The sequence below is a fragment of the Ostrea edulis genome, chromosome 1 (assembly GCF_947568905.1).
Source record: "Ostrea edulis chromosome 1, xbOstEdul1.1, whole genome shotgun sequence".
In the NCBI taxonomy this organism is placed as follows: Eukaryota; Metazoa; Mollusca; class Bivalvia; order Ostreida; family Ostreidae; genus Ostrea; species Ostrea edulis.
The window spans coordinates 35,835,838-35,861,764 of NC_079164.1; the positions used below are offsets into that span (position 1 = coordinate 35,835,838).

The 25,927-nt window shown below is 36.7% G+C and overlaps 1 protein-coding gene across 1 annotated transcript in view; it reads right to left on the reverse strand.

The window, feature by feature from the left end:
• The window catches only part of LOC125658106 (hydrocephalus-inducing protein homolog), a 52,526-nt gene extending 29,793 nt beyond the window's left edge, over positions 1–22,733 (reverse strand). The window contains 40 exon segments of the mRNA XM_048889241.2: positions 531–691; positions 3,628–3,870; positions 3,967–4,125; positions 4,255–4,497; positions 4,599–4,701; positions 4,891–5,130; positions 5,398–5,547; positions 5,686–5,880; positions 6,293–6,566; positions 7,104–7,136; positions 7,268–7,455; positions 7,788–8,105; positions 8,387–8,524; positions 8,605–8,814; positions 8,973–9,143; positions 9,518–9,676; positions 10,453–10,791; positions 11,095–11,223; positions 11,337–11,378; positions 11,380–11,426; positions 11,429–11,474; positions 12,178–12,328; positions 12,460–12,572; positions 13,967–14,111; positions 14,998–15,236; positions 15,699–15,851; positions 16,262–16,378; positions 16,473–16,656; positions 16,906–17,242; positions 17,345–17,412; positions 17,508–18,007; positions 19,137–19,263; positions 19,660–19,861; positions 19,968–20,092; positions 20,253–20,452; positions 20,641–20,775; positions 20,978–21,097; positions 21,868–21,993; positions 22,279–22,431; positions 22,597–22,733. Of these exon segments, the coding sequence (XP_048745198.2) occupies positions 531–691; positions 3,628–3,870; positions 3,967–4,125; positions 4,255–4,497; positions 4,599–4,701; positions 4,891–5,130; positions 5,398–5,547; positions 5,686–5,880; positions 6,293–6,566; positions 7,104–7,136; positions 7,268–7,455; positions 7,788–8,105; positions 8,387–8,524; positions 8,605–8,814; positions 8,973–9,143; positions 9,518–9,676; positions 10,453–10,791; positions 11,095–11,223; positions 11,337–11,378; positions 11,380–11,426; positions 11,429–11,474; positions 12,178–12,328; positions 12,460–12,572; positions 13,967–14,111; positions 14,998–15,236; positions 15,699–15,851; positions 16,262–16,378; positions 16,473–16,656; positions 16,906–17,242; positions 17,345–17,412; positions 17,508–18,007; positions 19,137–19,263; positions 19,660–19,861; positions 19,968–20,092; positions 20,253–20,452; positions 20,641–20,775; positions 20,978–21,097; positions 21,868–21,993; positions 22,279–22,419 (6,771 nt within the window). The 5' untranslated portion in view covers positions 22,420–22,431; positions 22,597–22,733.
• Positions 22,734–25,927: the final 3,194 nt, after the last annotated feature.

The window sequence follows — 25,927 nt, forward strand, 5'->3', positions numbered from 1 at the left end:
TATCATGTTTTCAACTTGCAGCCCTTTTCCTTGCTGGGGGTAATACATTTCTGTGTGCTTGTGCCAAGTGTCAATCACCTGCCTTCACCAGACTTATACCCTGAATAAAACATCTTACCATGACTGAGTACAAGTATTGAGCTCGACTATACATCTGAAATCAGTGCATTTACCCAACTTGTCATCATTTGATCAGTCACAAGGCAATGAAAAGGGACAGGTTTTATATCAATATTAAAAATTTGGCAACATGAAATGTTAATGTATGAGAAGATTGAAACATACTACAAAATCATTCAGTATGTCATTAAAGCATACAAGGAAAAGAACATTTCACATAGTATAAACAAGACAATGTTTATTAAGATTCCTTATTTTAATGACAGAAATATATACAGATTCAGTAAAAAAAAAAAACAACCCACAAACATACAAAGAGTAGTAAACTTTTATACAATTAAATACATGATGGTGAAGTACTGGTCAACAGTGCATTTAGCTGGATATAAATTGTACGAAATTATACTCACTTGACTACCAGTAGCGCCATCTATGGAGGATGTGTTGACACCAGTCTTTCCTGTAGCCATACTGCCATGGTGTTTGTCTTTCATTCCTTTCACATCTGAAACAGTGCTAGTCTTACGATTGGATACCACGGAGGTGGTCTGTGGGACAGTGGTGCCGCCGGCTGTGAACAGAGTGAGTGGTGCTCAGTCAGTGGTAAGTTAGTTAACATCTACACAGGGACAGTAAAACATGATTATAGTGAATCTCCACCACTAGCAAAAAAACAGTTTGTTATAACCAAACTTCATCATACAGTACAACACAATTATAATGAATTTCCACCACCAGCGAAAAACAGTTTAAAACCAAACTTTGTTATATCCAATGAAATTGTTTGCTATTTTCCTCTCATAAGATAATAAATATCACTTTGCAATAAGTGTGAATTCATTATAAATGTGTTCATTATAAGTGTGTTTTACTGTACTGAATACAGGTACAGTGATACACTTATTGGTATTGATAAACCCACACTGTAGCACTGATACTGGCTCATACTAGAAATGACATGTGCAAATCTCACTATTTTAAGAATTGGATGGATGAAAAGGTATTTAAAAAGTCATTAGAATGGAACAGTTACTTGAATTTCAAGGCAGTATATGAAATTGGTGTTCATCTAAATGTCAGATACCTGATATATTTCATACAGATGGAAATGCCATTTTGAAAACAATTCACCATTTCAATGATCATTTAAATGAGTTTACATTGTACAGTGTATGCCTATTCCAAAGTGGGAAATTTCCTTAGCCATGTTTCCATTTTAGTGGTTTCCATGAAAAGACACAATTTGCAAGAAAATGAATATGACAAGCTACCACAAGATTTTATCACAAGATGGAAAATTTGACAACCTTTCATTTGAGGGGTGCCGGATTGTTTGACAAAAATTAAGGGTGGAGCTGTGACAAACACTGTCACCTATTGAATTCGTGATTGTACAAAGTATAAATGTATCCTCTACATTTCATTTCCCACCACCAGGCTATCTAAGATATTTGAAAATAGCTTTGGATCTAAAAACCACTTTTTTCCAAATGTCATATTCACAAGAGATCCTTGAGTCACATTCTTCCCCTAAGAAATTGCATTTTCCCAAGAAAAACGTAAAAATCTCAATCATGACCTTGTCATGGTTCAAACAAATTTGAATTTGACATAATGTTCCTTAGTGGTTATTGATAAAATGTTCTATGAACTTTCCAATACATTCCTATAGAAAAAACTTCAAATCCCTCTTATGGCTCCAGTCTGAACCCTGGATCATGGTGTGAACAAATTTGAAAGATTTTAAAAGAATTTTCCAATAAATCCTATTAAAAACAACAAAATTCTCTTGTAGTGCCCATTCAGAACCCTAGGGGTCATGTTGTAGTTCCCATTCAGAACCCTTGGGATCATGTTGTAGTTCCCATTCAGAACCCTTGGGATCATGTTGTGGTGCCCATTCAGAACCCTAGGGGTCATGTTGTGGTGCCCATTCAGAACCCTAGGGGTCATGTTGTGAATATACTTGAATTGACACTGCATGAGAGTGTTTGCATATTAGCTTGACAAATTGTTCCCCTGTGGTTCTTGAGAAGAAGGCTTTTAAAGAAATTTCAAATATATTCCTATGTAAAAAAAAAAAAAAATAAAAAATAAAAAAAAAAAAAAAAAAAAAAATTCTGAATCCCTATTGTGATTTCAACATGAACACAGGGCTCATAGTTTGAGCAAACTTGAATCTTTATCAGATGAGGAAGCTTTGGCCTCTCTGGTTCAGCAATTCTTGAAGTCATTTTTAACCCCCCCCCCTCTGTATTCCTTACTTATCTCCCCTTGGAAGGGAGTATGACCCTTCATTTCTTAAGATTGCCACTTAAGACAAATCAGATTGAAAATTGGCCAAGTGGCTAAAAATAGTCTATTACAAAGTGAAAAAATCTAAAAGAGCCCATATTTTTTTAAATTGTGTTGTAGATGTACATGTAATTGTAAATGTCTAAAAATAAAGCATGAAAAAAAAAATTGTGTTGTCAAACTCATAATACTTTTTTTTTAAAAATATATATATATACATGTATACATATCATGCAATATTATGTAGAGGAATAGTTCAAAATATAGCAATAAGGTGCAATAAATAAATTTATGCCCCAGGACTCCTAATGCAAACATTTCACATTGATAAACATACACTATAGTGCAACTTCTGATATACACATACAACAAAACTGACAACACAGACAAATGATGGGTTAGTTATGCATAGTGGGATCGTGCAAAAGTGTGACACTACAGCGCATTTGTTTTCTCTAAATTACAGCAAAAGAGTACCCATAATGCTATGTAACTGCATTGATTGCAATATGATAGTGACACTTTAGACTTGTCACAACTTTCATTGTAGAAAATTTCACCTTGACATTTCACCTTGACCTCATAGACCACATATATTTGACCTTCATCTTTCAGTTTGCCAGGTAAGAAAGAAGTCTCAAAAGCTAGAACCAAAGTTAAAGTTGAAGACAGACGAGATACAAAAGAGACAGACAGACCAAAAACATGATCCCAGTTTCTTGGGAGTATACAAATACTTTTTTTTTCAGTTGCAAAAATTAATCTTCAATTATTAAAAAATAAGTTATAATAATGCCCCTGATAGTTTATTATGTAAAATACATTCATAACTTCCATTTTTGAATGCAATTATATCATTTAAATCTTACTTGCTGATTACTCACCTAAGACTTACTGGTAATTGTGTGAAAGCTTGATGACTTAACATCAGACTTACTGGTAATTGTGTGAAAGCTTGATGACTTAACATCAGACTTACTGGTAATTGTGTGAAAGTTTGATGACTTAACATCAGACTTACTGGTAATTGTGTGAAAGTTTGATGACTTAACATCAGACTTACTGGTAATTGTGTGGAAGCTTGATGACTTAACATCAGACTTACTGGTAATTGTGTGAAAGCTTGATGACTTAACATCAGACTTACTGGTAATTGTGTGGAAGCTTGATGACTTAGCATTAGACTTGTGTATAACCTAACAGTAGACTTACTGGTGACTTGTGTGTGAGCTGTCAGTTGCTCCACGCTGAGTCCGCCTGGCTTTTTCTCCGCCTCCTCTCCCTCCATCAGCTTCATTTCCTCCGCCTTCTTCCTGGCTGCCTCCTGACACATCTCGCGAGCTTTCAGACCTGCAGCCGTGTTACCACTTGAAATGGCATCCAGGATCACCTGATCTACGGTCAAAATAGCTGCCTCATACTTTTTAGCCATAGCAACAGCTGTGGCTGTTTTGCCTGAAAATATAATGAGCACAATTTCAAAAGTCAGTGTTATATGAGGAAATCGAAGAATTTTCAGTGTACATGGGAAGAAATGTATCTATGTTATACCTGACATGGGGGCACCGTGGACAATGATGGCCAGCCCTCGTCTGTTTCTGGCAGCTTTACCCTCTGGTGTGAGGTCTATGCCCAAATGTCTTGCAATGGCAGCAGAAACCGGAGTAATCTCTAACTCTCCTACTCCAATACTGCTGGTGGTTTCTTCACCTTAAGGATATCAATCATCAATGTTAACCACGCACCACACAATGTAGAACAGAAAGCTTACAATAATGTAATCAACACATACATTAGTACAAGCACGCTAGTGAGAATGTTCTATATTCTGTATTATACCATCATCCATCTCGTCTTTCTTCAGGCGGTCCTCCAGATCCAGCGGTTCTGCGGTCCCTGCTTTGGATCCTGGGCGGGAGTCAATTGTTCCTGGGGGTAGATCTGTCCTGACAGAGTCGTCTTCCTTCCCTTCCTCACTCTCCCCCTCCCCATTCTGATCTTCCAGCTCACGTTTGGCAGATAGGGCTGCTTCTTCCGCCTCTTTTCGAGCACGCTCAGATTCTTCTAATTTCTTCATTTGCTCTGTTAGAATAACATCAATTTTATGTTTATATCTCTGTCAAAGAAATCTTTTTATCTATTATAATTCAAATAAAATTTTATACTAAGAATCTAAAACTTACCTTCATAAAACTCAATCAATTCAGGGGGCAATTTTTCCCCAGTACCCCTAGGTGGTAGTAAAATTGTATTGTACTCATCATATCCTTTCATAATTCGTAAAATCTGCAAAATTGAAATAGAGCTTTTTTAATCATCAATTCAAGAGAAAAGACATCCATGTAAATAAATATGTTTTCCCCATTTAGGTTTAGCAGGACCTGTTTAAGTGGGGAATATGGCTACATAGGTTGTCATTTGAATGCCATAATCAAACTGTCATTTACACTGACAAGAGAATACTAGCAGTAAGACCTTTTCTTCCTCCAGATAGGTTGAGTCAAACTCCAAGTTGTAGAATTCAATTGGGAAGTTGCAAGGATTCTTGACAATAATCTCCTGTTCATCTCCAGTGCTGTGTGGCAGAATTGGTCCAAACTCCACAAGGTTACGGTCAAATTCCAGCCTGGGCTCTAGTCCCTGACCACGGCACAACAGCAAAATTCTTTGACTGCTCTGGTAGATTCGGATTGGAATCCTCTGCTCATAAAATTTCTGAAAAACAGCAAATGTATTCAGTACTGGGTAAACCATCTCTATGCTGCATTCCATAGTAACATTGATTTTATGGCAATCTGACAAAACTAGATAGCATCTGTTGCTATAGGAACATTCGTTTTATGGCAATCTGACAAATACTAGATAGCATGTTGATATAGGAACATTTATTTTCTGGCAATCTGACAAATACTAGATAGCATCTTTTGCTATAGGAACATTTATTTTCTGGAAATCTGACAAACATTACAAAGTATCTGTTACCTCTTCTGTGGGCATGAATTTCACCTGGACATTGATCCTCTGTCCAGGCATCAGGACCCCTGTCGGTGGCATGATCTCGAAATGACGTGGCTTTGCTTTATCTTTGTCTTTTTGTTTCCTTCGTAAATGCATGGGAACATGTTTCTCAGCCTGAAGAATCAAGTACAAGTTTATTCCAGTAATACGTAATGGTAAACAGGTGTCCCTCACAACTTAATAACTAGATAACATTGATTGATATTTAAGGACCGCCAAATAAGAATGTCTGGCTTGTCACTCTGACTCTACCTTTCTGAGTTCTTTCTCGGAGGGCAGCGAGTTCCACTCACACTTCACTTGCTGTTGGTTGTAGAGCTGTACTGTGATGACTTTGCATTCTCCACATTTCACGTCACTGAAGTCCAGGGTATCGTCCGATATCTCCATGTCTGGCATCGTCACATTCGCCTTCAGTCGCACCTGGATGATGGGGCCATTCAGAATCTGTAAAGACATAACACGTTTACTTCACTGTGATATGAAAAATGTCAGTTGTATGTATAAACCATTTACCACCTTGCCAAGAATTTCAGACTGTTGATCATCAGAATCTAGTATCAATGTTCTTACTATGAATTTTTCACAAACACATTATTGTATGTGTACTTATTTTCGCTTATCTAAATTTTGGTGCAGTCGGAGTGAATGCACTTGGCATAATCAAGATTTAGCACTTCTTTCATAGATGATAATGGATAAATACAGAATTTCGTATTTTAACGCAAATATGAATTAATTCTTTTGATTCACTGCCAAAGCCACTAAAATCTAAATCCAGCTAAAAGAAGTACAAACACAATTTATTGTTTCTAATTTCATGTAATGATTGAAATTGTCAGTAAGATTTAAAACATACATTAATTGGAACTACAGTCTCTATGGGGCCTAGAGGCAGGTTTGCTCCCCTGGGATCAAAACTAATGACAAAATCAACTGTCTCGTGATCTGGAGCTCCAGGCAGATTGCGAACCCGATCCAGTTCCACATGAAAGCCATAGCGATGGACGTCATCACGCTCCACTTGGAAAGACACAGGGAACATGCCAGTGTTGGTTGCCCTGACGATGTGGGTGCACACTGTTCCCAAGACACGGTGACCGAAGTCCAGCAGGTACTCTGGAAGTCTGGGTCTGAAAAGTCAAAATATGTTATAGATGATGTTATGGGAGGTATGTGTACCTTAGATACTGCAAATCAAGGATTGAAAAATCACCAGCTAGTAACTATCACAAGAGACATGCAAGACACCTGGCCATGACTACAAGGGTAAATGAGCTCTGTTTGGCAACACTGTCACACAATCTACTCATTAGCTATGAATAAAAATACTGCAGCATCTTTCATTTCAGCAATTCATAAAGATTAACACATTTGCACATGTTCCCACATTTTAAGTCTAAATGAATTTTATATATTGAATTCAAGATTAGTTTAGGAAATTGACACTTAAGACCTTAAAATATTAACTTTACTATGACAAATAAACGTGATTTAGAATATAGCATCCACAAATTTTAATTTTAAAAAAATGAAATACAAAGTTACTAAAAAATAAATCAAATAACCGTTCAGGAAAAATTGTAAAAAAAACACTATTTTAAATCTATGTAATTACAAAAAACCCCAAAATAAACAAATAAAAATCCTGCATCAACTACAAGACTCACTTTGGTGTATCACTAGAAATGGACATGGATTTCCTAATAAACATATCACAATATTCTCATTAAATCAACAGCAAATCCATAAAACAGGTTAAATACAGGAATCTTCACTTTTGAATTTAATACACAGATGACAAAAACGAAGACTTTTAAAGAGGTTGACCTACTTTACTTTCCTCTTCTTTGGAGCCTTTGAATCGTTGGTTTCTCGGGTCTCGTTACTGTCGGGAGGAGTGACATCATACAGGTCTGGTCGCGCCGATATCTGAGCCTGCTGGTTGAGCGCAAAGTGCTGAACAGACAGACGTTCCAGCTCCATTTGTACCTCCAGCTCCTGAGGCTGGGTCATATCACCCTACAAAAGTAAGTCATACCCACTCTGATTCAAATACCCACTAATCATCATAAATCTGCTTCACAGGAAACAATCTAAAGCAGAGATGTCTGAATTGAATGCTTCATAGGGCCATGCATCTGATATTGTTAGGAATTTCCAACATTTTTCAGACACATACTAATAATTTGACAAGAGAGGTTTAATGAAAATTTAATGACTATTATTTACACATCTCCAGCCAACAAAGCAAAATAATAGGATTAGTACTTAGAAATTTAAGAATACCTTCAACAGTAAAAGGTTATCTAGTTTATCACCTCGTCAATTTGTCTGGTATTTAATCCACTTACCTGTATATGTCCATGGTCCTGTCTGTGTGAGACGGTGGCCTGAGCACTAGTGGGTCTCTCTACCGGCTTTGTGACCCTCCTCCCAGTCCTTGTCAGACTGTCACGGGCAGAGTTCTCCAGATCCTGGTACATTCCATCACTGTCCACATTCCTGGGAAGATCAAGAGAGATTCGAGGAAACTCTCCTGATCCATGGAACCTGATTTCATCAGGTTCAAAATGAGCGACCTGGATTTTGAAGCTCTTTGAGAAATCCTCAGGGACTCCGGGTAGGTACTTGACAGTCAGCTTTTGTTGGCTCAGGGGTTCAATGTAGCCCTAAAGTCAGAGATTTTTTACTGTTAAATGACATTTCATTCAACTCGTACGTGTGAGGTGTTCATAAAATATGATTTCCCTCTCAGTTTCAACTTGGCATTCAACTTTAGTAATATGACTTTAGTCAAACAAAATATTCAAAAGGAAAATGGTATCGTGTGACAGCTTATTTAATAGATTGTCTAAGCCTCATTATATCAACCTAATTTATTGTATCTCAATATTTTGTGTGCATAGAGATGGACATAATTTAGGAAAGAAAAAAAAGTCCTAAAACTTACAGTGTGTGGCACCATTATTGGTACGCCTGGTTTGGGTTTCTTGGCTTGAGCCGGATCCATGCCCATTCCAGTGAATTCAAAGCCAACCTTTCCCAGGTTCACTAGAGTTATCTCAGCTGTGGCTACTTGGTCATACATCTAGAAACAAGAAATACAGACTCAAAACCAAGACACACCTCAAGCATTAGACATAAACAGTAACAAAACCAAGATCTTACCTGCATGCCATAATCAATCTCTTTTGTGTCAAACTTGTACTCCACTAGGGAAGCCTCTCCCTTCAGCATGATTTCGTAAGTAGGACCACCCTCCACTTCACAGATGGCCTTGGCCTGACCCCAAATGTCAGCATGGCCATAAAAGGTCATGGTCACTTGTTCTGTGTCTCCTGGCATCAGTGTTCCATACAGAGGTAAAATATCAAACACCTAAAATGTACAAAACAGATAATCAATTCACTACACAACCAACTCGCTCAAAAAGGCATTGTCTGTTACCTGATGATGAAATGATACTACACATTTCATTTTGTCTTCAACTTTTGATTTGGTTATTTGAATTTTTTTAGGTGAGGATTAATGCTCACCTCTTCGATTCCAATGGGAGACAACTCCTCCCGCTCCTGTTCCAGCAGACGACTCAGTGCACGATTACTCTTCAATGGGTCCTCCTCCATCGCGGCTTCCCTCAATGACCCGATGCTGATCCTGAGGTCATCCGACTGATCTTTCTCTACTCCATGCTCAGGCATTCCCTCCTGTCACAACAAGGACAAGATACAACACAGTACAACTGATCTTAATTTATCCTACAGATCAATTCTGGTTATACAACCACATTTTGTTATTCCTGGTGGTTCAATTTCTGTGTAATTAGTGAGCAAGGTATGAATTTACAATCCAAATGAACCAACTCCCTATATATTATCCTTCTGAACAGAGAAAACCTGTTATCCATGAAAATTAGCTCAACTAAAAAAATTATTACCAGTAAACATCATACAGTACACTTTCACCAAATTTCCATTTCTCTTTTACTGCTTCTGCAAGGTATATTATCATACAGTGCTCTGTAGAAGGGACTTTCTGAGATCCCTAATCTGCTCCCTATTGCGTGTAGATGCTGTATTACCTGTTCTAGTTGCCCTTTCTCAATCTGGTCCTCCTGAGATGGACTCCTGGCCCGTGGACTTGCAGTTTGCTTGTCGATCAGCTTGTTATCTTCCTCAACATCCTCGGGCTTTTTAATGACCTCCTCATGGAGTTCAGCTGGGTCAATATTGGATTCCTCCTAAAATAGAGTTGTTCATGTAAATAGGGAAGTCAATATGATTGCTATCGCCCAATTCCTAACATTAACTAGAACTGCCCAGAACTGGATAATTTTCAAGCATACCTCCCCTAAACTTCATTTGTGGGGAATGGGGGTATAACAAAGATTGATTGATTGATTGTATCTTGCTTAACGTCTCGCTCAAGAATTTTTCACTCAAATGGAGATGTCATCACGACCGGTAAAGGGCTTCAAATTTAGGCCTATGCTCGGTGCTTACGGCCATTGAGCAGTGAGGGTTCTTTAGCATGCCACACCTACTGTGACACGGGACATCCGTTTTTAAGGTCATCTCCGAGGACCTGTGACATTCACACCTGATGCAGAGTGTTTGGCGATGGAACTGTCACTACCCGTTTTAACGACTTGAGTCTGTGGCGGCCAGGATTCGAACCCCGGCCTACCGCATGCGGGGCGAATGCTCTAACCTCTCGGCCACCGCGGCGGTGGTATAACAAAGAAAATTATTAGAAATGCTTTATATACTCAGTATACATGTCACCTCAATAAAGATAATATTTTCCTACAGAATGTACTAAACATGTTAATGTGAACTAAAACTTCATCTTCTTATTTCTTCATCTTTTGACATACTCAAAATGAAAGTCACACATGTTGTCAAGCTTACGAATGGAGATGCTTTAAATGTGTACTGTACGTATTAATTATCACACGTGTGCAGTCTGTGTTTTGAACTAATGTCCTAATAAACAAGCCCTATTCTAAGTACACACCTTGGTAGGTTCAACCTCTGCCTTTTCCTCCTCTTCCACTTTATCCTCCTCCTCCTCTTCCTCAATCACCACTTCCACCTTCTCTCCGTCCTCCTCTTCTTCCTCTACCACTTCCTCCAGCTGTACAGCAGATTTTTTGGGTAATGGACGCATAATGGCTGTGCATGGTTCGTCCCCAATCAGGAAGGACCACTTGTATTTGACCTCCATTGGACTGTTGTTAGTGATGTTTACATAACGTGTCACCTCGGTATCATTCAGGATGCAGCCGAAGTCCACTACAGTCTTCTCAAAGTCTAGGTTGGGGAAATAGACCTCTCCACGAAGAGCAATGTAATCCTGATGGTAAGCAAAAAGATTACTGTAGTCCTGCACGCATTGTCAAACAAATACCAATCTATTTACTATACAGTAAAACACGGTTATAACAAACCTCCAGAGCAAGAGAAAAACAGCTTGTTATATTAGCCAAACTTCCATCATATCCAATAAAATTTTCGTTATTTCCTCTCTTAAAGGAATTTGTTATAAGCGTGTTCATTGTATGCATGTTTTACTGTACAAAAATCAATACACTTATGTAATACGCAGACTCAACATCCATCAGAGACTGACTTCTTCTGTAATTGTTTTTCCACTTACAATATGGGGATGCTCCTTGTAGGCTATGTGTAGAACTTCATCAATTGTGCGAATGTGAAGGTCATCCTTGTATGCAGGATCAAATTCAACTCTCAAGGTGTACTCCTTTCCAATATCAAGATGTACCTCCTGTTGTTTAAGGCATACAAGTATTTTGAATAAATATCTGACATGTCCAAAATTATAATTTCATGGTCAAAAGAGGTGATTAAATATTTTTAAAATGGGACAGTGGTACTGACCGTTTCGGACACTCTGGAGTCATCATCCAGTATGATCTGGAAAGGCTGCTGCAGCTTGAGACCAGTGGTCAGTGGCAGGGTAGATACATTCATCATCTTCAGCTCTCTGATCATTTTACTTAGTGAGTCATTCGGTTTCTGCAGTGTATAAAGTAGAAATGTCATCACTGAGACATCTAAATATTCTGCAATAATACTTTTACCTGGAAAATTTTCCTTTTGATTATGATATAGCAATACAGTAAAACCCTCTTAATATGATGCTGGTTTGACCCCCCCCCCCCCCCCCCCCTCAATATTCTCTCATATTTTTCATTGCATGTTTACCATGAGCTGTCTCAGTAAGCAATCAATGATCTCACCTTGTCATGAACTATCTCGTTAGACAATCAATGAGCTCATCTTGTCATGAGCTATCTCAATAAGAAATCAATGAGCTCACCTTGTCATGAGCTGTCTCAGTAAGCAATCAATGAGCTCACCTTGTCGTGAGCTGTCTCAGTAAGCAATCAATGAGCTCACCTTGTCATGAGCTGTCTCAGTAAGAAATCAATGAGCTCACCTTGTCATGAGCTGTCTCAGTAAGAAATCAATGAGCTCACCTTGTCATGAGCTGTCTCAGTAAGAAATCAATGAGCTCACCTTGTCATGAGCTGTCTCAGTAAGCAATCAATGAGCTCACCTTGTCATGAGCTGTCTCAGTAAGAAATCAATGAGCTCACCTTGTCATGAGCTGTCTCAGTAAGAAATCAATGAGCTCACCTTGTCATGAGCTGTCTCAGTAAGAAATCATTCAGCTCACTTGTCATGAGCTGTCTCAGTAAGAAATCAATGAGCTCACCTTGTCAAACCTGAAGTACACAGACTTGGTGGAGAATTCCAACAGAGGACTGATGAAGTCCGCGGAGACGTCCACTCTCATGATTAGCTCCTTCCCGCCCTGTCTGCCAATAATGGCGTGACACAACATGCGCTCCTTCACAAACTGTGGACTAAAAAAAAATTACCATTCCAAATGAATCCACACATAAAGCTACAGAGTTAGATATATTGTACATGTACAACATCTGATTTCAAAACAGAAGTGTATCAGATAAAGATGATGCAAAAATAAACTTGATACCTTTCTACAAAGCCTTCAATAAGCATGTCAAAGCTTGCCCCGGGAGGAAGATCGAATCTGTTTGGATTGAGACTGAAAATTGGCTTGGGTGGCTTGGGTGGAGGGGGCACATTCTAAAAAATTATAAATAATGAAAAACATCTTTTTAAAAAATAATGTTTCCAACAGTAGCATATGATTTACCGTATATACTCGCCTATAAGTCGGATTTTTGGGAGTCAATTTTTGGTCCAAAACTCTATGTCCGACTTATAGGCATGTCCTATGAAGATTGGTATTTTTCTGGGCGGCGTAATGCAGTGTTTTTTAAACAACTCTGACGATTATCATGGACTACCACACAAATGATTATTGTTCACAAATATCTAGACATATTGTATTGTTTATGTATTTTAAGATTATGTATAAAGTACAAGTATTTACATATTTTGATAATATTATCTAGATAAGTGTATATTATTTATTTTAAAAATTATTTACATACCGGTAACTAATTCTTTCAATTCAACTTTATTGTTTATTGGTAAAATATTGAAATATTCATATGTATACCGGCTGAAATATATTTGATAAAAGATTGAATATTGTTAACAGATAATTTAGATAATCATTCTTGACTCTTAAAAACTCGATTGTTGATACAATAAATTATACCAGAATCCCACAATAACAGTTTTTGTGAGGCTCATGCCACTAAGTAAACATGCATGGTGTCAGGTACTGGTAATTAGGAGACCATAATTGCTTAAGTAAATAAGTGATCATTGCCAATAATAGATCAAGGGTTGCATTTAAACCCCAAATAGATATGGCTTGGATTTTGAGCACTTCATAATTGGTAGATTCATCAATCACCATCATCACAGAATATGACAACAAATTTCCTTCATGTCCCAACACTCCCCAGTGATATGTTGACATAGTAACTATGAATGTTTTTTTTTACTTTCAACAGTGGCTTAGTATTTATGAAATAAATTATAAAGCATATTTATTTTTCTTAAGCATGTAAGGTAAAAAAAAAATCGAGATCAGTGTTCAAAATATATAAGACAAGGTAGATAACTCTTAAACTAACACATGGACGAAATAAACAAATTTTGTTGAGATAAGAAATTAAACATTAATGCCATTTCCCGAAATATTATTTGAATACAAGTAAATAAATTAGAGCATTGGCCTTATATTGATTTGTTGAGAAAGAAAGATTATCCATCAGCAGTATTTCTCAAAATATTTTTTGAAACATAGGTAAAAACACTAGAGCATTGACTTGAAATTGTCAACCGATTCTAACAAAAATTTGTACCGACTTACAAGCGGGTCAATGGCAAATTCCTACAAAATAACCTTAAAAAAATACAACCGACTTATAGGCGGACCAATTTATGGGCGAGTATATATGGTACATAAGCACTTTAACTGTGGTTACATACTAAACAAGTTATACTACATTAAATCATTAACTAAACATCTTACATGAAATAATAATGTGAATAAACAGCACCTTGTACTTCATGTCCAGTGGGTTGTAAGCAGCGAGATCTTTCCGTGCTTTTCCCACAGGACCAAAGCCATCCATACTCCAGACCAGCTGTTGGTGTCGTCTCCCTTTGTTGGTCAGTTTGAAAGACTTCTTTAGAGGACGGTTACTGAAATCATCAACAGGACACAGATTATCAAAATGTATCCTCTAATAACACACCAGAAAATCTATCCTCTAATAACACACCAGATAATGTATCCTTTAATAACACACCAGAAAATGTATCCTCTAACAACACACCAGATAATGTATCCTCTAATAACACACCAGAAAATGTATCCTCTAATAGCACACCAGATAATGTATCATCTAATAGCACACCAGATAATGTATCATCTAATAGCACACCAGATAATGTATCCTCTAATAACACACCAGATAATGTATCATCTAACAACACACCGGATAATGTATCCTCTAATAGCACACCAGAAAATGTATCCTCTAATAGCACACCAGAAAATGTATCCTTTAACAACACACCGGAAAATGTATCCTCTAACAACACACCAGATAATGTATCATCTAATAGCACACCAGAAAATGTATCCTCTAATAGCACACCAGAAAATGTATCCTTTAACAACACACCGGAAAATGTATCCTCTAACAACACACCAGATAATGTATCATCTAATAACACACCAGAAAATGTATCATCTAATAGCACACCAGAAAATGTATCCTTTAACAACACACCAGATAATGTATCATCTAATAACACACCGGATAATGTATCATCTAATAACAAGCCAGATAATGTATCATCTAATAACAAGCCACATAATGTATCATCTAATAACACACCAGATAATGTATCATCTAATAACACACCAGATAATGTATCATTTAATAGTACACCAGAAAGAAGAGATGTCGAAAGAGTCTGCACAAATTTCTGAGATGAAAAAAAGACAAGAGCGATTTCTGGTGGAGGACATCTTATTGAGCTTACCCCAGCAGAATAAATATACCACTGGTCTATGAGTTACCTGAAGTTGGGTCCCAGGTTAAGTTGGGGGGTGAGTGGTGGGTCCGAGACAATTGTGGTGCCCTGGCCATAGCCTGTCACAGGAACGTAGCGTACCTGGCTCTCCTGAAAACTCAACTGAAGTTTGTCCTGAAACCTCACAGCGTCATCTAGGTGTGCAATCACCTTAATGTCTAGGGACTTCTCCGCAGGGATTTCCCCCTCCACGGGGTCCACACTGAATGCTGACCGGGGTCTCACCTGCAGGCAAATTTCATAAAAATTCAATTACTTCCAATTATACTGTATCTGGGTTTTTTTTTCCTGTTACAATAGAATTACTTTTAACAAAAATATTTTTTTAGAAAACAAATTCTTCAAAAACTAAGTCCACAGCAGTTTTAGTCACTAACACTAAATTGAATACATGCAAAAATATTAAGTATACAACAACAATAACTGTAAAGTATAGTGTATAAGAGAAAGGAGTATACACAAAACTTTGACAAATAAAAAGCTTCTGTAAAAGTTTGCATTCAATTCAATATTTGAATACAGTAAAACACAGTTATAGCAAACTCCCAGGGCCAGTGAAAAACAGTTCATTATAATCAAACTTCATTATATTCATTATTTTCTCTCTCATAGGGGAATAAATATCACTTCGCAGTAAGCCTAGATTCGTTATAAGCGTGTTTTACTGTATAGGCATGTTGTACTTGCCATGTTGGCAGTGAAGCGAGCTGGTATGAGGGACTCATTCGATAGAGTGATGACCTGGGGTATACTGGTCAGAACTGGAACTACCCCCCAGTCCAAGTCATTAGGGGTGATATGTACAACTGGACCTTCACCAATGCAGGAAATATGTACCCCCTGTTTAACAAATTCAGAAAGTTAAAAATAATCACATATTTGCTAAAGACAAATCTAGAAGAAATTTTCTACATAAATCCTTGTGTACACAATGTACTAACATGTAAATTCCTGCATGCTCTACAGTGTGAATGTCATTCAAGATAAAGTTGGTTTTTTTTACATGAATATCTGCTTAATAACTATATAACTGATAATTTTTGGGAGGAAAAAGCAATTTCCCTATTCTGACCATTTTCAAGAAATGGTCATAAATAATAAAAAATACAATAAAAAAAAACAAATATGAATAAAAAGCAATTTTAAATTTTTCCCTTATCCAATACACATTGTAATTTTTCCAAACTGCTAAAATAACCAGTTATGCAATGTATTTCAATTCCACTTGATGGCACTTGTTGAAGATTTACCAGAGGAGGATCAGGACTGCCAAAGACAGAGAAGTAGGCCACAATGTCTTGTTCCTCCAGCATCTGAGCCTCAATGAGAAGCGGTACTTCACACAACGAGTGGGGTTCCACAATTCCCTGTAAACACATAAATATAATAATTTACAGACTGAAATAGCTTCTCCTGAATTAAATAATATGCCCCCAAAACAGCAAATTCAAGTAAACAAACCTTGGACTTTGGGCTGCTGTATAGTATAGGTGTATCCTCATTGATATTCTGTGGTAACAGTTCATACTTAGCGGGCAGATCTGAGTCATTGTGAAGCTTTACAGAGTGTTCATATGGATGACGTAAAAAACATCGGCCATAATCCAGAATTGGACTAAGAACTGTGACTGGTGGAACTACACATCTGCAATATGAGAAGTATTTTGCAGGATAACTTTCTGTCACTGACAATTTTGAAATAGGGAATATATAATCCTCCAGCAGGTTTTTCCTCCATTAATTTGAATGGTCTTTAAATTGGCCTATACAGTATGACCAATTATTGTTTTGTTAAAATAGACTTTAGTAATAATATTTTAAACCCTAGGTTTCTATCAAAGAATGTATTTCACTAATAAAGCCTGATAATTAAACGTTTCTAGTTCAGTATTACCTTGCAGTGACGGGCACCGACAGCACTTCTTCCCCAACCTTCTCCACATCCACCACCAAATTCATCTCGTACTTCTTGATTGTGTTGGAGATCAACTTCACGGTGACCTTCTGTTCACTCTGGGGTTGCAAGGTCCCTGTGCTGGGGACAATCTCAAACTCCTTGGGTGGTCCTGCACCAGATGGAGGGGTGGGTGAATCATTCTCCATGGAACTGTTGTCTAGGTCGTCTGTACAGCACACACTGGGGGTGATTCCGTCCCCTGGGACCCTCAGGTGGAAGGTCATGGGAACCAGGGAAGTGTTCTGAAGCTTACAGGTTTGGGTGTTCAGGAAACCTAGAACAGACAAATTATACTACAAAAATCTGCGCCAAACAGTGACAGTTCAGGATTAGATTGCAAAAATATACCTTAAAAAAACTCATGGAGCTTACTTACCATAGGAGATTGTTCCAAACTTTATTTTTGGAACATCAAATTGGAATGTTGGTCCAATGACAGATCCACTACAATACAATAATTCAATTGAACTTGCAATTCACCAGAAACTTCTCTGAATGCAGTGTAAACAAAAAATAAAAATAGAGAAAACAACACATACGTGAATGACACTTTCAGCTGCTGTGGCTGTCCATCCACTTGAAATGCAAACTCCTCTAAGAAATCCCCTAGATAGGGACTTGAGAATGATATCTGAATAGCTTGGTGTCCCCCCGGCATCACAATGCCCTCAGCGGGGTTAAAGCTGAAGCATGGTCCGAATATAGTTTTAGTTGGCATTACACTATAAATAGCATCGATATCTCCATTGTTAATCAGAATGATCTCATAATAATGCTTAGATCCAATGAAAATATTTCCCAGGTCTAGAGTTTCATATGAAAACTGCACATTTGGCCCTATTCCATCGCCACGGATACGAAGAGGGAGTCTACTCTCCCGGCCCGTGATATCACAGAAAGCTGTTTTCATGCAGGTTTCAGCTTCCCGGGGTTTGAAGATGACATTAACTTCGAAGCTCGAGTTTGGCCAGACATCTCCTTCCACTGGCTCTATCTGGATGACGTCATCATTGAACAACATTTTGTCATTCTCAACCAGCTGTAAGATACAACCATATCATGCAGGTAATAAACATATCAACAAGCTTCTTATTTCAACAGAAGTCAAAATTAAAATGTTCACTTAAATAGATACATGTATATTGATCCCAGAAATCTCATTATTACAGTAAAATGTAGATTCAAGTTTGCTACACCTTTGACCTACACCCCTCTTTCTTTTCTGTAACAATACATTGAGATCCATTCAAAAGCCTAGAATTAATTCATTTGATCATGTGATAAGGGTTTTATCCAGGTTTTAGATGGTACTACCCATTTCATATTTAAGGGGAATTCTTGAGAATGCAGTCAAGAGCTTCCTGGGGAAGGGGTGGGGTTGAGGGCATCTTCAGATTAAGACATCTTAAAACAGATTATAATAATGCCGATTGATACGGTTATTATCTACATTTTAAGACTTTGATGATAATAGAAAATGAAAATAAATCATTTTGTTAAAATCTTATACAATTTTGTGTAGTTTTTACAGTTGAAGGGAAATTTTTACATGTGGAAGAGGAAATATTTATTTGTTGTCAAATGGGAAAAGGCACCCTTTACCGATAGTAAAAAGAACCAAGATAAATCCCTGCATTGTCTTGCTTACAGTTATAATATTTTCATAGACATAATTACAATATCTCTGTCACAGTAAGTATAGTGGCATGGTTGATTTTCATCTAAACTAATCCCTAAAACAATGGGGAACTATCACTGGGCATACCAAGGAGTTGAAAATGGAAATTCGATGTGAGCGGTTGCTATTTTCGGATGCTAAAAAAGTTTGTATTTTCTGTTGTGTAAAACAATCTCCCCAATTACTGCTTGTATTATGATGCCAAAACAAAGAATGTGACATCATATCTATCATCTTGCCCCGGCTACGAATGCCTATGATCAATATTACATTTTGTTATAAGTGGTGCACTGCATTGTGCAGGGTATAATGAAACTAGGAAGTTCATAATTTCAGACCAGCGAGATGTAACTTTACGAGATAAAAAATCGTCGGTTAGAAGGATTATGAGAGTTCTTTATTGCCGTTGAAAATCCTGTAGATGCATTTGAATTTCACCGTCCTAAGCTCTCTGTGATCTCTGTTATCATTATAGATCATAGCCTCCTACCTTCCTCCTGTTTTGGAATGTCCTGTTAAGAATGGATAATTTGTCTCTTAGTGTGGGATCCTGAACACACTCCTCCAAGAATTTATTTGAGTCCTGTTTCTCCTCTAAGGAAAGTCTCGATGTCATGCTGAAAGAAAAATAAGTTGACCTTTTTACAAACAGAAAACATGGGAATTATTTCATTAACCAAATTTCAATATTTCCTAAACTTCCAACATATTTTCAAAACCATATAGAACTCCGGTACTGAACCGCAATAGAAATGACACACATATACATTTACTAATATATCAGAAATTAAATTATATCATGAAATTAGGAAGTTGAAAATATGATTTCAATGTAACAAAATAATACACGAAATCAATGTTTAGTTCAATGTTCCATAGCTTAAATTCTACAAAAGTCTATAACAAATAGGCACATTTTTATCTACTGGAATTTTTTCCCACATCTTCTAAGTGGCATTTCTTTTCTGATTCAGTATATGAAAGATAAATACAATGAATGAGACGACAATTACGAAAACTTCTGTTGGTCCTCTTCTTCTTTTGTGGCAAATTGTGTCCACCTAAAGTGTGCTATAATGTCTGAACGGTTGTGGATTGTCACCGTTCTCTGATTGGCCATGGAAATGTATGTGTTCTCTATCCTGATGGAGTTTTTGTCCAACCGGACATTGGCATCCTGTGCTCCTCCATACAGGGAAATCAACACATCCTCCCCTAAGAGAAACATATTTTTAACCACTTCTCTCACAGCCTTATACATGTAAATTAGTTTCATAAATCGGATAAAACGGTTTGTTGTTTGTTTTGTACTAAAACATACCTGTATCATAATGCAGTACTAGGTCCGAGTTGTAATCACCTACTTTCTGGGGAGTGAATTCTACTGTAACTTGCATACTGTCTTGCTCAGCTAAAGTTCCAATCTCTGGGGATACACTGAATGGCCTGTAAAAAAGTCATTTCTTTCTATATATAACAGGTCTGTGTTGCTATAATCTACAATCTCTGCAAAAACAAAATATGCCATCAAGAATTTGTCAAAAGCTTAAATTTCCAGTGGAAATTTAGATTAAGATTTTGAAAATACACATATAAGATGACTTACGATTCTGCAGCCAGAGTAAATTTGGCCTCACTGTTCCCAATGTTTCTGACCAAAAGTGTCCTAGAATGTGTGTCTTTGACAGGGCCTGCCGGGAAGTGGATGTTGTCCGGAAAGTCAAGAATGGCCCTGGCCCCAATGGCTCGGACCGGCACTATAAATTTTTCACGCTCGGTGATGCAAACGAGTTCATGGTTATAATCCTGAAATTCCCAATTTTATAATCAACTGGTGCTACAGAATTCTGATGCTACAGAAATATGACTTTCAATATTGTATAATTTTATGCTGTTAAAACATCCATGTATGAAATTTGAATCAGTTGAAGACACAATCATAACATTTAAAAATTCAAGCCTTTGCTAAATTTATCCATAATTCATGGCCTCACCTTTTTCTCTTCTGGTCTAAACTGAAGTTTGAATGTTGTAGGGAGTCCAGGTCCCACTTTGTGTCCCACATCATGTGGACTGATAATCTCAAAGTATGGTGAGTCTGCCTGGGTCACTTTTACAAGTCTTGGTACCTGAAACATTCAACACGGAAAGCATGAAAATTTACAAAATATAATATGTACAGTATTACCAATATTCTTTCATCTCAGATCATATATCCATTCAATATACTTGCCATTTCTTTTGTTTCTCTCAAGTAAAAAACTGTTCTTCTTTGATTTAAATTAGTTAAATCATTTCCGGAGTTTGCCTAAATACCTGATGTTGTCATACCTTGTCGTTATTCCTCAGGATTAATGGCACCTCATAGACTTCATAAGGCTCAAAGTTTTGAAAGTAAATTTCTGATGGGAAAGGTTGAAACATCGGCTCATCAATATTTACTTGTGAAAACTGAAAGAAAGGTTTATATTAGAGTTATATAACAATTAGCTGCAACAAAGTAACTTATGCTAAATTTGATAAGTTGTACTTGGCTAAAAGTTGTTATAACTGTATTGAAAGATATTGCCATTCTGATCTATTTATCCTTGACATTGAAAGTTAAATTTGAATTAGTTTGGATGAGTCAATTTCAATACGCAAATTTTGAGATAAGAGCTCTTCTGTGTAGGAGGTGCATTTAGTGCTACTCTGAATGCCTACGCGGGACAGAGTACACTAAGAGTCAGTGAGGAAGATGATAAAAATATGAAAAGCAGCTTCAGTTTATAAATGTAAATGTAGGAAATACAAAATACAATCAAACAAATTATTTTATCAAAATGCAACACGCATAAAAATAATGATGATTTGTAAGTAATATCGTAAATATGGTATGTACGAGCAACAGAATCACATAAGAATTATATGTTTATGTTTACAATTATACTTACTTGGTTTGGGTATCAATTGAATCTTGGAGATGAAACTGCATTTGAGATGCTTACTGTTACACTCACTCAAGCAGTGATGGGCATTTGTCCCAACCCACATGTAAATAATTTTGTTTTGCACCTTACTGTGTATAAGAGCTCTCTAATGGGAAGTAACTTTGATGTATCTCAAAACTTGCATGGTCTGCATGCCATGGTTTAACATGAAACTGAATGATGAAAAAAGTCGAATGTCTTGTTAAAACGAAAGGAATACACAACCAATGTTATTTTGAAGATAATATGTACCTTCTGAAGACTTGTGTCAGCCATATCCAGAAGTTCTATTTTCTTTGGAATCCGCATGATATGTGTGTTCGCTAATTTCTGTTCTGTATTCATTTGCATATCAAATAGGAACTTGCTAGGTGTCATCTGAAATAAATGCAATCACAATAAAAGTATTCAAGGTCCAATATCAAACTAAAAATTATAAGTTTTGGTGACTAAAAGGTTAATTATCAAGAGTCAAGTGTTCCAATCACATCCAATAATTACAAGCACACAATTAAAATATACACCATTGTAAGATATTTCAATTTGCCCCCCCCCCCCCCCCTCCAAAAACATTGTATCATCTGGCACGACTTCGTAATTTTGAAGAAAATAGAAATGAACCATAAAGTATCGATATAATAAATTTTATAACATCTGTTCTACCTTGTGTCCTTCCTCGTCATCTTTCAGCAGTTTAGGGTTTCTGGGAGCTATAACTTTGCTTTTGTAGTTACTTGCGTCAGGACCAAGGGCCCCTAGAGTCCCTGTGGTACCCACCACTTCTCCAAACGGCCCAAGAGGCATCTTTTTCTATTTCTAAGATAAAATTGTTCAGTAATCTACGCGTGTACGCGCGTGTGAAACCCAAGACAATTTTGCAGTTGTTAATTTACCATAAATTATTATAACTCATGTTGTAGCTGTACATATATTTTAAATATAAATCAAATATGCGTATGGATAAATCTTATAATAACTTACCTTTCCTTTACACAGAAATTTCCGATTTTTTTTTGCAACAAATACGCTAATTGTTGTTTGCAGTCGCCATCTTGCTTTTAGTTGCTATAGAGCTTAATCGGAATACATCAGCATTATTAATAGACCTGGAGTGTTCCGATAGAGGTATCACGAGGCCTTCCGAGGGCAAGTACTTGCTAGACTGGTTCATCCGATCGTTAGTCTGGTTCCCGCCCCGCCAGTACGTTGAGCGCGGTAACTTCTATTTTAGCTCACCTGTTGTCTTAGTAAACGTCATCTCTACAACCAATGAGCCAATTTTCAATCAAACTTGGCGCAGATCATACTTGTGTAAAGGGGATTCAAGTTTGTCACCACAGGTGCTTGTAATCCTCCCCTCGCCTTCACTTCAGTGTGTTTTTATTTCAATGGAACACAAATCTCTCATAGAATCCGTTTTTAGCTCACCTGAGCTGAAAACTCAAGTGAGCTATTCTGATCACCGTGTTGTCCGTCGTCTGTCTGTAAACTTTTCACATTTTCATCTTCACCAGAACCACAGGGCCAATTTCAGTCAAACTTGGTACACATCATCCATTGGTGACGGGGATTCAAGTTTGTTCAAGTGAAGGCCATATGCCCGATATGGCACACCAAATTCACAAAAATTAGCTAAACATAGTTTCACATGTACAGTTGATAAACTAGGTTTATCGGCTGTAAACTATAGTTTACGGACCGTAAACTATAGTTAACGACGTTAATCTATATTTCACATCTGTAAACCATAGTTAACAGATAATCTATGTTTCACAAGCGTAAAATATAATTAACAATGAAAACAATCATTAGCGAATTCAAAACATAGTTTATCTGATAAATACGGTTTCACGATTGTAAACTACGGTTTACAAGTCTAAACTATTATTAACGAATGTAAATGATAGTTTACGGTTTGTAAGATATAGTTTATAGTCATTTAATGCGCCGAATTCACAAAAAAGTGATAAACACATGCAGTTTTGTTTAATATAGTTTATGAGTAAAAATGGCAGTTAGCTATAGTTTACTATCAAAAACTATAATTAACGAATGTTAAACATAGTTTATCTGATAAATATAGTATCACAATTTGTGAAACTAGGATTAACAATTGACAAATGTGAATCTGTATTTATCAGCAAAATCTATTGTTACAGATAAACTTGGATTAGCATTTGTAAACTATAGTTTACAACCGTTGAATATAGTTTTACGGATGAAAACTATAGTTAACGAATCGTTAACTATAGTTTACGGTCCGTAAACTATAGTTTACAGTCGATAAACCTAGTTTATCGACTGTGAAACTATGTTTAGCTCATTTTTGTGAATTTGGCGTGTCATAGCCCGATTCAAAAGGGAAATAATCACAAATTTGAAAAAAATAGAGTGGGGTCATTTAAAAATCTTCTCAAGAAGCACTGAGCCACAACGTAGTGGATCAAAGTTTTACATGCAATTATATGGGGACATCTTTTTCCCAAGAAGCACCGGGCCAGAAAAGTTGAAACTTATATTAAAACTTCCTGATATACAGCAGATTTAAGTTTATTAAAATCATGGCCCCCAGAGATAGGGTGGGGCCACAATAGGGGATGAAAGTTTTACATGCGAATACATAGGGAAAATCTTCTCGGAACCACTGGGCCAGAACAGTTGAAACTTACATGAAAGCTTCCTGGTAGAGCAGATTTAAGTTTGTTAAAATCATGACCCACCGTGGGGGGTGGGGGTAAGGGGACATAATAGAGGATCAAACTTTTACATGCGAATGTATATATATAGGGAAAACCTTTTAAAAATCTTCTCAAGAGCCATTGGGCCAGAGGAGTTTACATTTACATGAAAGCTTCCTGACATAGTGAAGATTCAAGTTTGTTAACATCCCGGCCTCCGGGGGTTGGGTGGAGACACAATAGGGGATCAAAGTTTTACATACAAAAATATAGGGAAAATCTTTAAAAATCCTCTCAAGAACCACTGGGCCAGAAAAGTGTTCATTTACATAAAAGCTTCCTGACAGTGCAAATTCAAGTTTATTCAAATCCTAGCCCCCGGGGGTAGGATGGGGCCACAATAGGTATCAAGTTTCAAGTTTTATTTTTTTCTCATTCGCTGTTAGCACAACATAAAGAACATATTAAACAAGCATTCAAAAACAATATTAGACACACGCACACGTAATTCATATAAATATATATCACAATCTTGATAATAAATAAGTACAACAATAGACTATATATACATTCAACCCGGAGGGTTTACTCTCTCGGTAATTAATTGTATGTATTTACATAATTTTAAATGTAATTTTTACATTTTTGGTTGCAAATAGATTATGAAATTCTATAACATTAGGTCTAGTATGAGATATGTTATATATTGTCGCCTAATATCATTTAAAGGGGCATGGACACGATTTGAGCTGAACATTTTCAAATTTTATTTTTCCATTTTTACTCTTTACAATGCTTAATTAAAGTATTTCTAATGGTAAACCAAAATTTGAATATCAATTGTTGAGTTACAAGTGAGATTACAGCACTTACAATTCGTGCTATGATTTTGTTTACATTAATTAGATTGTTTAATAGAAAATAGCGTGTTTAAAACAAAATGAGATGTGCCAAACACTAGAAAATATTTAATTGTGTTAAGAATTCACTTATAAATTGAAAAAAAAATCTACTTAAAACGAAACTTTTACTAGTTTATTTAATCTATGTAAACAAAAAACATGACTCGAGCATTCTAAACATTAAAAATCAAAATATAATTTTTTTTAATTTTCTGCTCAAATCGTGTCCATGCCCCCTTAAAGCAGGGCAAATAAGAATATAATGCATCTCATCTCCAACATCAGAACTGCACATATTACATTTTCTTTGATTTCGATCTATATATAGCTACTTTCCCATTTCTATGGATAATTTATGATTTTTGGTTCTAAACCTGGTTAATATACGTTGTTTATGTATTGAAATATTTGACAATATATATTCTTGACATTTAAAAGTAAGATTTGTGGGGATAAAAGTTTTACATGTGAATGTATAGGGAAAATGTTCTCATCAAGAACCACAGGGCCAGAAAAGTTGAAACTTACATGAAAGCCTCCTGACATAGAGCAGATACAAGTTTGTTAAAATCATGCCCCATCCGGGAGGTAGAGTCGGGCCACAATAGGGGATCAAAGTTTTACATGCGAATATATATTGGGAAAATATTTAAATATGGGCCAGGGTAACTCTGGTGAGCAATGTGACCCACGGGCCTCTTGTTCAGAAATGTATAATTTATAAATGATCGG